At 46.2% G+C, this 13,851-nt stretch overlaps 2 protein-coding genes across 2 annotated transcripts; one reads left to right on the top strand and one right to left on the bottom strand.

The window, feature by feature from the left end:
* Positions 1 to 4,616: 4,616 nt before the first annotated feature.
* Positions 4,617 to 5,678, bottom strand: LOC110480578 (olfactory receptor 10A5-like). Its single transcript, XM_021548617.2, has one exon. The coding sequence runs from the start codon at positions 5,649 to 5,651 to the stop codon at positions 4,704 to 4,706; it is 948 nt and encodes a 315-aa protein (XP_021404292.2). The 5' UTR covers positions 5,652 to 5,678; the 3' UTR covers positions 4,617 to 4,703.
* Positions 5,679 to 10,243: 4,565 nt separating this feature from the next.
* Positions 10,244 to 12,536, top strand: LOC110480577 (cathepsin G). Its single transcript, XM_077788318.1, has 5 exons — positions 10,244 to 10,295; positions 10,713 to 10,866; positions 11,325 to 11,466; positions 11,576 to 11,830; positions 12,357 to 12,536. Exons 1-5 carry the CDS (start codon positions 10,244 to 10,246, stop codon positions 12,534 to 12,536), a joined length of 783 nt encoding a protein of 260 aa, XP_077644444.1.
* The last annotated feature ends 1,315 nt before the right edge of the window (positions 12,537 to 13,851 follow it).

Genomic DNA, 13,851 nt, shown 5'->3' with positions numbered 1-13,851 from the left:
TGTTCCTGCTCCTTCAATAAGTGAGCAACTTTCTAGATGTGAGGTGGGGACAACATTCGCCTCCCATCAGTTTAGGAAGGTCAGTCACATGGAGTGTGCAGCATGGTGGAATGTCTAGGGCCTAATAAAAATCTGCAGTAGATCACCTGCAAAGCCATCTCCATGACACACCAAACCCTAAACCAGTACAAACACCCTGGCACTGACCGTGCAAGGGCCCTTCCCACAGCCCCGTTCTCTGCTCTGGAAACCACAGCTGAGCCTTGCTCTGCAGCATGTCTCACTTCTCTTCAGCACTCCTCTGTGCTTTTATCTCTAAGTTAGCACTGATGCCTTACTGACTTGCAAATAAAACAACACACTTTGGGGATAAATATTTGTATGGGGGGGAATATAAAGGTTGGTGTTTCTTGGAGGCCCCCAGGGGCAGACAGGGAAAATATCCACAAAATACTCACGCCCCACAGAGTTTATAAGTTTAGCAAATAAGAGTAATTGACAAAAATCACCAATTAGGAGCACAAGAGGTGATGCAATTTTCCCCAGTTCAACTTTCTCTGAATCTTCCCCTCTCAGACAAAAACTCAACTTTGTTTATAGAAATAAGTCTGGAAGATGTGGTTCCTAGGGAGAGCTAAGATGGGTTAGGGGCCTTGAAATGTGTTTTATCTTTCTGTCTATCAGGGCAGGGAAAAGTACTGGGAAAACTATACAATGATAGGCTGCAGGGATATAAATATATGTACAATGAGTAGAGAGAATATACAAAAGAAAAAAGGAACAAAATCAATTTGGCATCAGCACAATGGCATCTGCACATTCCTGCATTAGTAACTTCAGTAATGTAACTTCAGTAACTTCATCAGCAATGCTGAGATAGTGAAAAAAGCATTCTGAAAATGCTTTAGAGGGAGAAAATTCTCAGATCTGTAAGGATTATTTAGGTCTAGAGCTGTTTGAGTTTAATTCCCTTAGAGAGACAAGTGAGAAATGAAATCCCTCTTGACAGTAGAAACAAAAATCTCCCACAAAACATATAAACAAATGATAGGGAGAGAAACTGCTAAGAGGAAGTAGAGCTCAGAATAATAAAAGGGAAAAAAAGAGAAAAGAAAGTAATAAAAGCAAACGAGAAAAAACCTCCTTATGTGACTTTCTGATGCTTTGTTAAAGGTCAAAATTTCATGTCATGTCTTGAAATAAAAACATTTCTCAATATTCTTTATTTTCTCCATTCTTCCTTCCTTCCATGGAGGGCTGAAGGCTCATTGTGCTGGCTGTGTGTGTAAATTGAGTGATGTTTATTTCTCTAACTGCAAATCCTGACTCATCTGCCTGCCCAAATGTCAGCACTGGCAGCAGAGGCTGCACCCAGACTGCCTCTGATCTGAGCTGCTGCACTCACTGCCTGCTGGGAGAGGAATATTTGTGCCAGAGACTGGGGAAGGGTTTGTCTCTGCATCCTTTAGCTAAAGTTTTCTCTGTCTCTTCAGTGTGCTGGCTGCTTCTGGCTCCAGGGGTGATAATTATGGAATTGTGGAATCAGCTGTGGTTCTGGAGTGCTAACTCGGGTGCCATGGGGTCTTAGTTAAAGCTCTAAGATGCATGAATTGATTTGTAATTATTTATTGTAATTATTATTTCCTGTAACTTATATAATTCCTGAACATACACAATTCTTTTAGAAGCCATTCTCTAGAATTCTCCAGATCACTTATTAATTCAAGAAATCAAACCTTTCCTTTCCTTTCCTTTCCTTTCCTTTCCTTTCCTTTCCTTTCCTTTCCTTTCCTTTCCTTTCCTTTCCTTTCCTTTCCTTTCCTTTCCTTTCCTTTCCTTTCCTTTCCTTTCCTTTCCTTTCCTTTCCTTTCCTTTCCTTTCCTTTCCTTTCCTTTCCTTTCCTTTCCTTTCCTTTCCTTTCCTTTCCTTTCCTTTCCCTTTCTTTCTCCCTTTCTTTCTCCCTTTCTTTCTCCCTTTCTTTCTCCCTTTCTTTCTCCCTTTCTTTCTCCCTTTCTTTCTCCCTTTCTTTCTCCCTTTCTTTCTCCCTTTCTTTCTCCCTTTCTTTCTCCCTTTCTTTCTCCCTTTCTTTCTCCCTTTCTTTCTCCCTTTCTTTCTCCCTTTCTTTCTCCCTTTCTTTCTCCCTTTCTTTCTCCCTTTCTTTCTCCCTTTCTTTCTCCCTTTCTTTCTCCCTTTCTTTCTCCCTTTCTTTCTTTCTCTCTTTCTTTCTCTCTTTCTTTCTCTCTTTCTCTCTTTCTTTCTTTCTTTCTTTCTTTCTTTCTTTCTTTCTTTCTTTCTTCTTTCTCTTTCTCTATTTCTTTCTTTCTCTCTTTTGCTCCTTCCCTCTTTCTCTCTCTTTTCTTCCTTCTTCCTTCTTCCTTTTTTTTCTCTCTTCCTTTCATCCTCTATTACATAGATACATAGATATATGTATATTAATAAACCCCTTTGTAATGCTAATAAAAATTAAACTCAACACTGATCTTTAATGTCATAAGCTGAATTAAACTAGTACCTTCCAACAGTGCTAAAACTTCATTATGTGGTTCTAAAGTGAAGAATCAAGTACTGCACCAGCAACTCTTAACTAATGACTAATTTAGCTGTTTTCTTGGAGTTTCCTTAAGGAAATCAGGAACACCCATGACAGAGCCATAAACTGTGGCAGCATGTTGAGCTCAGCAGCCCATATCAAGGCAGACATTTAAATCAGCACCAATTTTTGCCAGAAAAAGTAAATTAATTAGTTATTAAATAAATCTTCACACAGAGTTCTGAAAATAATTAATAGAAAGAAATTAAAATGTTAAAATGTATGATTTTTAAAATGCATTCTTCCATAAAAATGCTTGAATCAATAGTTCACATTTTGGGCTTGGGGAGATAAATCCAGGCACAAACTTCTGCCCTGGTCTATTTGTGAAGCTGTGATCCACTGAATGACATAATTTAACCAGAAATTCTATTTTTTATAGAGGACCTAGGATGGTGTAAGTGTGAGCTCAGCTCTAGCAAAACCCATGGCTGTGTTTCTTAGGGACCAAAAATCAGTGCTCCTTGCTAGAGGTGAAATTCTGATTTACACCAGCTACAAACCTGCCTTGTTTCCTACCACCTCAGTTTCTGTTTGGGCTATCCTTCATGCACATGTGGAAACAGGAAACAGAAGAGATGAATTCAGGAAAAACAGAAAGTTCCTGATAGTATTTGGTGGGAGGGCACTGCAGCAGGTATAAAAAAGGTTTATTTCAAATGGATGACTGATTTTGGATGTCTCATTCTCCTTGGACCAGAGTCTGAAACATCTTTCAGAGGCAAATTAAAAGCATTAACCATTTGGAATGCAGTATTCCTTAAAGTGATTAACACTACTGTTATTATACTAGAATAATAAACCTTTTTTAAATAAATGATTTTCCAATATTTTCTTTTTGAGTAATAAAACAAGAAAAAAGTTCTTAAAGTTCTTTGTTTTCACAGAGGTAAAAGTAGATCTGCTCCCAGAAGAAAAGTCTGTAGAAATGCAAATGAAGTTCCATTAGTTCTTTCTCCAGTGTTCTAATTATGAAGAAAAAAGGGTTTCAACAATACAGAGACAAGTTAAGTTCCCTAGAGGAGTCGAAGCAAACAACATTGCCAAATGCAATTAACCACTTTGTCATTAACTCATTATGAGGTTTCTGAGGTCAGGCAATGACTTCATCCTGAGATGACTTTCATTGCCTTCCTCTTTTACAAGCAAACTAAATTAAAAAAAGAACATTATACTCAATTTTACTGCCCTTTACTGTCTTTATGGCCAGGTGACTAATTCAGGTGAAACACAGAGACTGCAAAGGTCAGCATGGCCACATTGGTAATGAGGATTTCTTCTGCTTGACCTCAGTATAGAAAGTACAGTTTGAATGTTGCAGGCTCTGGCCCAGGCTATTCACCAAGCCAGAGCACATGTTCTATCCAGAACAAACTGCAAAACCCTCCAAAATAAATATTCCTAGGTTGTAGCAGCCCTTTGTTCTGTGTGCCCTTGCAGATACCAGCTAATCCTCTGGAAACTCTTCATTCCTGGATGAATTTCTCCAGCTGGGACTTGCAGAATGCTCTTATTCCATGCCTCAGACTCCCCAGCACTTGCAGGGTGTGGGCACTGCACTGCATTAAATGCTGAGTTCTTGCTGGGAGTAAGGAATGACCATTAATTAATCTTCCTTTCCTTTCCTTTCCCCACACCTCAAACAGAGGACTCTGAAAGAAGTGAACTGATTTCCTTATCACTTTCATTCAGCGAGCCTCTTTTCTGCTGGAAGAAATGGAAAACATATAACAAGGATAAAAAAAAGCGGAACAAAACACACAGTCCCTATCAATTACTGTATGCTTAGCCTGGAAAGTTCACTGCGAAAGAATATTTCTTCAGTGAGAGGGTGAGGTGAGCTCCTGCAATGGAAATGTCTAAAATATATATACAATATATATACCAGACATTTTAGAAGAAATGTCTGGTACATATATTGTACTCCTAAGGAAGAAATGGAGATAGAAGTTCTAAATAATTTGCTTCAGAAGGAAAGAATAAAGACAACATATTTAACAGTGGGAAACAGATCTTTGTGCCTGTATTTTCCCCTGAGCTAGTAAACCATTAGAACTCACAAAAAAAATGGAAATAATGTTTTTAATCCACACATTCATGTACAAGAAATTCTTTATTTCTTCATCAAAACAGCCATCACTCTAATTAGTACTTCCTTCACTTCTTTATTCCTCAGGCTGTAAATCAGGGGGTTCAAAGTGGGAATTACAATTGTGTATATGAGAGCAAGGATTTTCTTAGTGTCTTGTGAACTACAGGATTTTGGTAAGTAAATCAAAGTCCCACTTGCACAGTACAGCGTTACCACAGTAAGGTGTGAGGAACAGGTGGAGAAGGTCCTGTGCCTGCTCTCTGCAGAGGAAATCCTCAGGATGCTGGAGATGATGCAGGCGTAGGACAGCAGGATGAGGCAGAAGGGCGCGAGGATGACGAGCACCGTGGCCGAGAGGAGCTGGCGCTCGTAGCGCGACGTGTCCGCGCAGGAGAGCAGCAGCAGCGGGGGGATGTCACAGAAGAAGTAGTTGATCCTCCTGGGCCCACACAAGGACAGGCTGAACACCCAGGCTGTCTGTACCACCGACACAACCTTGCCACTGCAGCAGGAGAGCAGCAGCAGGGAGAGGCAAGCCCGGCGGCTCATGATGGCCGGGTAGCGCAGTGGGCGGCACACGGCCACGTAGCGGTCGTAGGCCATGGCTGCCAGCAGGAACCACTCCGTGGCCCCCAGGAAAACCACGCAGTAGAGCTGTGTGACACAGCCCAGGTAGGAGATGCTCCTGTCCTCGGACAGGATGTTTACCAGCATCTTGGGGACAACTACTGATGCTGTGGAAATATCCAGGAAGGACAGGACGCGGAGGAAGAAGTACATGGGCGTGTGGAGGGTGGGATGCACTGTGACCATGCAGATGAGAAGGTTCCCGATGAGGGTCATGCTGTAAATTAAGCAGATTGTGAAGAACAGCAAGTGCTGGAGTTCTGGGCGGCTGGACAATCCAGAGAGGACGAATTCAGTCAGCAGGGTGTGGTTTCCTGCATCTTGTTCCTGTGCTGGCTCCATCTGGGAGGAAACAGAAACTGTCAGAGCTGTAGTCACTGTGCCAAGGTCACAGGGCTTCAGCCAGTTATTCAAACCAGGAGTCTCTTGGGAATGCCTACAGAGCTGCTGGGTCAAAGGGGATGAGTCTGGAGCAGGCTGGGCTGAGCACACTGAGAAGGCAGTGCCAGCACCCTCCAATGTCATTGCTCGGTGGTGTCACCAAGCCTTGACCAAGAGGAGCTGGCACTGAAGGGGCGGCTCCATCATGGGTGCAGGGTTACCTGCTGAAGATATGCTCTCCCCCCAGGTGTCAGGTCTGTGGTCTCAGCTGGTTCTACAGTTGCTTCCTGCAGTCAGGGGAATGTCCAAGTGTCCCACAGACCAAAGCAAGAAAGAAAAACCCTTGTGCTACCTTAGGGAGCAGTGGGCATTGCTCCTTGCACTCTGTTTTTCCTCCTGAGTGGGCTGACAGGGCAGGCAGCCTTCCTCCAAGACATCTGAAGTTCAGAGCAACTCAACTTCAGATGACAGCCAAGGAAGTTCAGGCTGTGGGAGGCTTTGGCTCATATTCACATCAATCCCCAGCTGTCAAGGGGACAGAAATACATCCCAGAGCCCAAGTTTGGAGAAAGCACTCCCAAATGGAGCAAGCAGAACCTGTGAAGGAAAAACCTAAGCCAACTGCTGTCCACCAAAACTCCCACGGACCAAAGAAATCAGCACCAAAGTAAACCCAACAAAAAATCCTGTCTGTAGGAAGGTAAAGGAAGAAGGAATAATTCGAGGCAGAGGTACCCATAGGGAATGATGAGGAAGTGCAGAGGGTGAAGCCCAGGACCATCTGTTCATGACTCACATGGCCTTGCTCCCCTGAGGAGGGCTGCTGTGTGTGGGATGTTCACAAAGTGCTGGACCAGCTCTGCCCTGGATGGGAAACTGAGGCACTGAAAGAGAAGAGCCAGAGAGGAGAAAAGGGTGGTTAATTCTGTGTCCTTCAGACTCAGCATCTCTTACCAAAGGGGCCACCAGCCACTGCCCTACAGGAGCAAATCTCAAGGCACAAAATGCATTTTGGCATCAGAAATGTATCCATGAACAGAGGGGAAGAACTTTGGCTCTGTACACACAAGGAGCACGTCAGCAGAGCTGGCACACAGAGAAGGACACAGCCCAAAGCCAGAGCAGTCACCCAGCTCTGCCACCACCAGCCACCCTCGGGCTGCCCCTGGCACAGCACATCTTCTGTCTCTGGGTTTTATGACACGAACACAGAGTGGAAGCTGTGCATCCCAGAGCCACAGATGACTTTAACACACAAGCACAGTAAGGAAACTCCCAATATTCTCAGACATTTGGTGCTCTGGTGTATTTAAGGGGGATCTTTCTGGGTTTGACTGTTTCCAATAACATAGGAATGAAAGGACACTTTTGAATGGTAGCTCAATACAGCCTGTGCATGACAGATAATGACATGAAAAACTCCCTGCAGTCTCTAACAGCACACATTCCCACTGATTTTAACTTGTTTAGAACCATGTAGCTGAAGTGGAAACGACCTAATTCTGCCCTCCAAGTCCATATGAAAGCTTTAGACTATTGCTGTGATCATTAGCTCTCTATTAAAGTCAACAGCACTCACAGCAGCCACTGTTTTACTGACAGTTCATCTTCTAATTCAAAACACCTCTCAAAAACAACCCTCAATTTATGTAATCCGTGTGTACTTAAAGGGCTCTGCCCTTTAAGTAAGTTTTGGCCTTAGCTCTTCCTTGGATTTTCTTTATACATTCACAATAACCATTTTGAAGAAAAGTGTCCTACCTCCAGCAATTCTGCCATCCAGTGCCTCCAAAATGGGTCATTCAAATTTTGATAGAAGTATTTTCCTTGTTTTCTTACATTAGGAATGGTGTTGGACTGGTGATTCCTACTGTCAGCTTACACTGCAGATTAAAAAATATATTTTAAAAGCAGATGATCTTCTGGCACAGCTGCAATAATCTGTTGACATTAGCACATGGCAAATACCATAAAAAGGCAGCCAAGGACTTGTCTCACATAGAGGAAGAAAAGGAATTTGCTAGATTTGTTTCAACTCAGTTGAAAGCTGAAAAGGTAGAGCTGCAGCCCAGGCTGCAGCTGAAAACGCAGAGCCTCAATGCATCTCTATTTTTTGCCCATGAAAGGAACAGCTGAGCTGCCTCTGACACCTGCCTTAAGTAGATTCTCTTGAAATCCCTAAATCCCCTGGAGGTGGGATTGATTTAATCTGATTTCAGAGCTGTCAGGAATGGTTGTTCAGAGCTGTGCTCCCTCTGTGGGCAAGGGGATGTAGCAAACAACGACATCCTCATACCAGCACTGAAATGCTGCATGGAGCCCCCCTTCACTGTCTGCAAAGTGGGAGCAGAGGGACTCCTCCAGGCACAGGCATCTCATCCCCTACATGCCACAGGCTGTGAACTCTGCATCCTCACCAGCAGGGGACTGACTGTGAACCTGAAAGGTCTGAGCAGCAGCTGGAAACATCAAGGGATGTGTGACTCCATGGGCAGAATTAGCCTGACACTGCCTTTGTTTAATTGGACTGGTGCCTTTAGGGGCAGTGCTGTCTCTGGTAGGAGAGATTTCATTCAGCTCCACCACTCACATTTCATTCTTCAATTTGTAGTGACTACTTGTCAACTGTGAATCCTTTCCTTTCCTTTCCTTTCCTTTCCTTTCCTTTCCTTTCCTTTTCCTTTTCCTTTTCCTTTTCCTTTTCCTTTTCCTTTTCCTTTTCCTTTTCCTTTTCCTTTCCCTTTCCCTTTCCCTTTCCCTTTCCCTTCCCTTCCCTTGCCTTTTACAGTAGGAAGAGAGATCCAATCAAACAAAAATCAGATTTGACTGGAATTTCAGGAATTAAATCTGCACCTAGTACCAACCTGCTCAGAGCTCTGAGCAGCATCACCACCCCTGATGTGGTCACACCTGGTCTGGGAAAAGGCTGATAAAAGAACCAGAGAACAAAGACCAAATCTGCATCAAAGGCAAAGGGATCAATAACAAATAGGAAATTGAAGTGAGAGGGGAAATTAAGTTTCTTCATTCAATGACTGAATCTTTTAATTTCACGGAATTTGCTTCTTATGCATACAGGAGAGGTTAAGCAAACAGAGATTTCATTTCTGTAGCCATCTGATGGCAGGCAAATGTTGGTGATCTTCTGAGCCTATGTCCCTGTGTGGTCAGCAGAGAGGAAAAAATCCTCTAAGGATGGAATTAATGTGAATTTTCCAGATGTCCCATTGTTTCTGAAACTGTCCCTTCCACCAAAAAGGTTTGAGGAGGATGCCCAGGACATGTACTACAGTCCATGGTCTTTTTAGAACACAGGGTAAGGGGCAATGCCAGTGTGCTCTAGAGGATTTATTTGGGGCTTTCTCTAGACCAAAGCCATGTAAAATTAGGAACATCCTGGAGGTTTCACTGCCTGGGCTCAGGGAAACAGGGGCTGAGTCCTTTCCAGGCTGTAACCCTGGAGCCAGAGCTGCAGGGAGGACTCCGAGAGGCCTCGGGCAGGGCTGCTCCCCCTTCTCCTGTGGGCACCCTGAGCCTGGTCCCCACCTGAGCTCCAGCTGTGTCTCAGCCAGCCCTGCACCTGCCCAGAGCCCCTGCTGATCTGGACTGGGCCCACAGAATGACTTCCCCAGCTGGACCTCAGACTTTCCTCATCACCATGGACTTGTCCGTGGGTCCTCCAGAACCCAGGGTTGAGGCCGTGAGGCTCCCACTGGCCTGATCCCTCAGCGACTCTGATCGGGGATTTCTGATTTCCCAAGGACATCTCTGATGGCATTCAGCCCCTCTGATATAAACCAGGATCTTGGCCTGGCCCTGGCCAGCTCTGCCCATTGCTATCAGAGGATGGATGTGGGACCCAGATTCAGTCAAAGAAAGAAACTGAGAGTTTCTAGCCAGGCAGACACCTGGGAAAGAGCTGGAGAGAATGTAAATAATTCTTTATCTCTCTTGTTGTTCACAGTGTTTATAGTTAAGTTCTATCACTGTGCATCAAGCATTGTACACCAATGGGTTGAGTTGTTTCAACTTCAGAACCAATGGATTTGGTCCTTGCAGAGCTCTGTATAAAAGAGCAGTGCATTTTGAATAAATCAGAGTTTTTAGTATTACAGCCTCCTGGGTCAGAGTTTCTTCATTCCTGTCCTGCCTCGACAGCGACAGATGGAGGGGAAACAAAAAACAAAGAGAAAAAGAATCCAGATGGAACCAGCCCACATGCAGGGACCCAGGGGCTCTCCAGAGGTCTCTGATGGGATATGCAGTCAACAGACACCCCCTTCCTCTTCCTGTGCACTGTGGGTGCTCTGAACAAGCCCAGATCTCTCCATCTTCTTGAGAAGATTGTGACAAAAATGCAGAGAATGTGTCATGAGCCCCTCACCAAGCCACAGTCTGGGGGTTGTGAGAACAAAAGCAGTAAATGACAGGGCCACAGGCAGGCTGAGGTTTCCTGTTTCAGCTCCACACGACATATATAGAGGTTGCCATTCTGTACCTGTCTCCTGCCTGGCCACAGCTGCTGGTTTGGCTCATCAGGACAGTGGTGGGAGATGCTGCTTCTCCTTCTGCTTGCTTTTGTCCTTCTGCCCTGTGCTGGGGCTGGTGAGTACACAGAGATGGGACAGGCAAGAACACGCAAGGGCACAGATGGACACAGAGTAGTCAGTCTCAGGCAAGGCTCCTGCCTCGCCTTCTCTCCTATCTCTACTCTCCTACTTTCATCTCTCCTCTCATCTCCCAGCTCAGAGAGTGCCTGCAACCAGTGGGACATTAGAGGCACTAGAGCTATGCCTTTGATGGCATCTGAGCCATCCAGAGCCAGGGCTGGTCAGGCCCCAGATGGTGCTGCTTGTCTTTCTCTCCTTTGTGCACCAGTGGTGCCTTGGACAGCCCCAGGAAGGAGAGCTGTGGTATCACTGGCACATGGCATTAGAGGATGACCCTCTTCCTTCATGCAGCCCCAAACTTGACAAGAAATAGCAGCACATGTGATATTAACATTTGCCATCTCTCTTCCAGGAAGGATCATTGGCGGACAGGAAGTTAGGCCCCACTCCCGACCCTACATGGCTTATTTAGAAATTCAAGCCGGCACAAAATGTAGTTCCTGTGGAGGGTTCCTGATTCGCCCAGATGCAGTGCTCTCAGCAGCTCACTGTCTGCATAAAAAAAGGTAAGACTCTATGGTTCTTGCACAGCTGCTTTTGTCCAGTCTCACATAGTCCCTGAGACAATACCCCGTGTCTCCTCAGGCAGAGCAGGGATCTCTGGAGATGAGCTGTCTTCCGTGAGTTGCAGGAATTGTCTGCCAGGGGCTGAGTGGCCTTGGGACAGGAATGCTCATGGTGGTCTCCAGGGTCATGGTTCCTCCCATGGCTTGGAGCTGCTGCTGGAGAAGGGGCCCAGTGTCTCCCCTGCCCTGCTTCCCTTTGTGCTCAGCGTGGGGCAGCTCCACCTGTGCCAGGGTGGGGTGAGGGTCCTCAGCTGGGCTGCGAAGGAGCCCAGGTTACACAGGACAGGGTGCTGAGAGCTGCTCGGGGGGGTTTATCAACCACCAGCTCCTCCATCCACCTGCCCTGGGGGCTGTGCTGCTGTGGCCAATGCAGCTGGATGTGTTGGTGTTTCCTGCAGGGCACTGAGTGTCACTGTGATTCTGGGAGCCCACAACATCTCTGCCCAAGAACAGAGCCAGCAGAGGATCCCTGTTAGACAATGGGTCATCCATCCCAAATATTCCCCTGTTGGCTTCAAAAATGACATCGTGCTGCTGAAGGTATGACCCAACATATCCTTCCTGTCCGAGGGATCTCCCCCTGCTCTCCTCCCCAGGCTGAACTTGCTCTGAATCCTTTGCTGAATCCCGTGTTCTCTCTGCCTGACAGCTGAAGAAGAAGGCCAAGATCAATAAGAATGTGCAATATATCTCCTTTGCCAGCAGAAACCAACATGTGGGAGTAGGAGCTGAATGTTTGGTGTCTGGCTGGGGCTTGACTGACACAGGGAGCAAGAGTGATGTGATGATGGAGGTGAAACTGAAGGTGCAAAAGGAGGAAATATGTCAGCATATTTTCGATAACTACCAGCGTCAGTCTATGATCTGTGTTGGTGATGAATACAGTAAAAAATCAACTTCCTATGTAAGTGTTGTTTTGGGCTTGGTAGGAGGTTGGGACTGGACAGGCAACTTGGTTCTCAGGTGAAAGTAAAAGGACACCAGAACAAACCAGGAGCTTCAGAATGATGAGCTGAGGGTCCTCACAGAAGCTCTGGGGCTGATGTGCCCCCTCAATTGGGGTGCATTTTCCTAACTATCAGCAACATTTGCTTTTTTACTTACTTTGGGATGTTCTACCCAGCTGAACAGTGCTTCAGTGTGTAAATTCCTTGTGATATCCTTGCTAGGATGGCTTAGATATTTCCCCATGTCTAAAGTAGATATACTTTTTTTTTGAGTTTTTGAATCTCAAAGAGTCTCCAAGCCTGAATTTTTTCATGGGTGGGCTTAGAGTGAGGCAGCTACAAACCCTGAGAGCTGGGTCTGGAGGGAGGGAGGTGGTTGAAAGAGGGCATTCTTCACATGGAGGGAAGAGGAAACTTGCTTATTAAGGCAGGGAGGTCTGTGCTGTGGCGTGTCTGACTCCTCTCACTCCTTTCATGACACAGGGTGATTCTGGTGGCCCATTAGTCTGCAATAACATGGCTCATGGCATTGTTTCTCACGGACGTAAACGCCGCCTCTTCCCTAAGGTATTCACCAGAATCTCGTACTTGGAGCCCTGGATACATAAGCAGCTGAGGAGCTTTGCACTCCAAGAGCTGCCTGGATCTCCATCCTCTGACTAAAATGCTCAGTGCCCCTTCTCCACACCTGCTGGTGCTCAGAAGCTCCCAGGGGCAGCTGAACTGGAGTCAGAGAAGCCCCTGTGTTGCAGGCACAGGCTTTTGCACAGAGAGTCTCCATGGCAAGGTACAAATGCAGGTCCCCAGAAGACACAGCTTCCCATTGCTCCCTTCCTCCCACTGCTGCTCCAGCTCTGCTTCTGGCCATCAATAAAAGCATGTTCAAACTCACTTGTGTCCGCAGCCTTCTTGGGAGCTGGGTGCAAACCCTGAGTGTGAGAAGAAGGAGGTGACACTCTGGGAGAACCCGAGCATGGGTGGGACACGCAGGACAGGTCTCAGTCCCCAAATGCTGCAAGTGCTCCCCTTGTCTCCATCAGCCCCTTGCAGTCCAGGCAGCAGGTACAGCCTGTACAGAACATTTACCCAGCCTGTCAGAAACAGAGGCATCTCCACATGCGAGGGGAGATCAGGTGGGTTTCTAGTACCAACCTGAAACCCTCTCAGGATGCTTGGACAGACTAAGGACCAGCCAGCCTGTTTGCAACTTGTCTCCCATTCAATCTCCTTGAACCCCAGATGAAGCATTTTCTTTACACCTGTAAAATGCCTGTGGGTTGAACTGGAAACCTTCTCCCACTGGATCAGCTGATCAGACCTGACTGGGCCGGGAGGTGCCCTTGTGGTGTGGTATGGGATAGAAAATGTCAAATATGGCTAAGGCAAAAGCAATATTGCAGAGACAAGCCTGATCACTTGTGAGAAAAAGAGTTGCATTTCTTTCAGGATTTTTTTTTTTCCTGATCATTTATCTAAGAAGGCATAGAATGTACCCTCAGCAAGTTTGCTGATGATGCAAAACTGGTGGGAATGGGTGATACACCAGAAGGCTGTTCTGTCTTTCAGTGGGACCTTGACAGGCTGGAGAGTTGGGCAGAGAGAAATCTAAAGAGGTTCAACAAGGACAAGTGTAGGGTCCTGCACTGGGGGAGGAATAACCCCAGGTACCAGGCTGGGGGCTGGCCTACCAGAGAGCAGCTCTGCAGAGAAGGACCTGGGGGTTTTGGTGGGTGACAGATTTCCCATGAGCTGGCAGTGTGCCCCTGGGGCCACGAGGCCCAAAAGGATCCTCAGGTGCATCAGGAAGAGTGTGGCCAGAGGGTCCAGGAGGGAATTGTGCCCCTCTACTCAGCCCTGGTGAGGCACAGCTGGGGTGCTGTGTCCAGGCCTGGTCTCTCAGAACAAGAAAGAAAAGAAGCTACTGGAGAGGGTCCAGCAGAGGTCCCAGAATGATTAATGGAGCATCTCTGATGAGGAA

This window comes from Lonchura striata, chromosome 25 (genome assembly GCF_046129695.1).
Source record: "Lonchura striata isolate bLonStr1 chromosome 25, bLonStr1.mat, whole genome shotgun sequence".
Taxonomy (NCBI): domain Eukaryota; kingdom Metazoa; phylum Chordata; class Aves; order Passeriformes; family Estrildidae; genus Lonchura; species Lonchura striata.
This window is presented reverse-complemented; position numbering and strand designations above follow the sequence as displayed.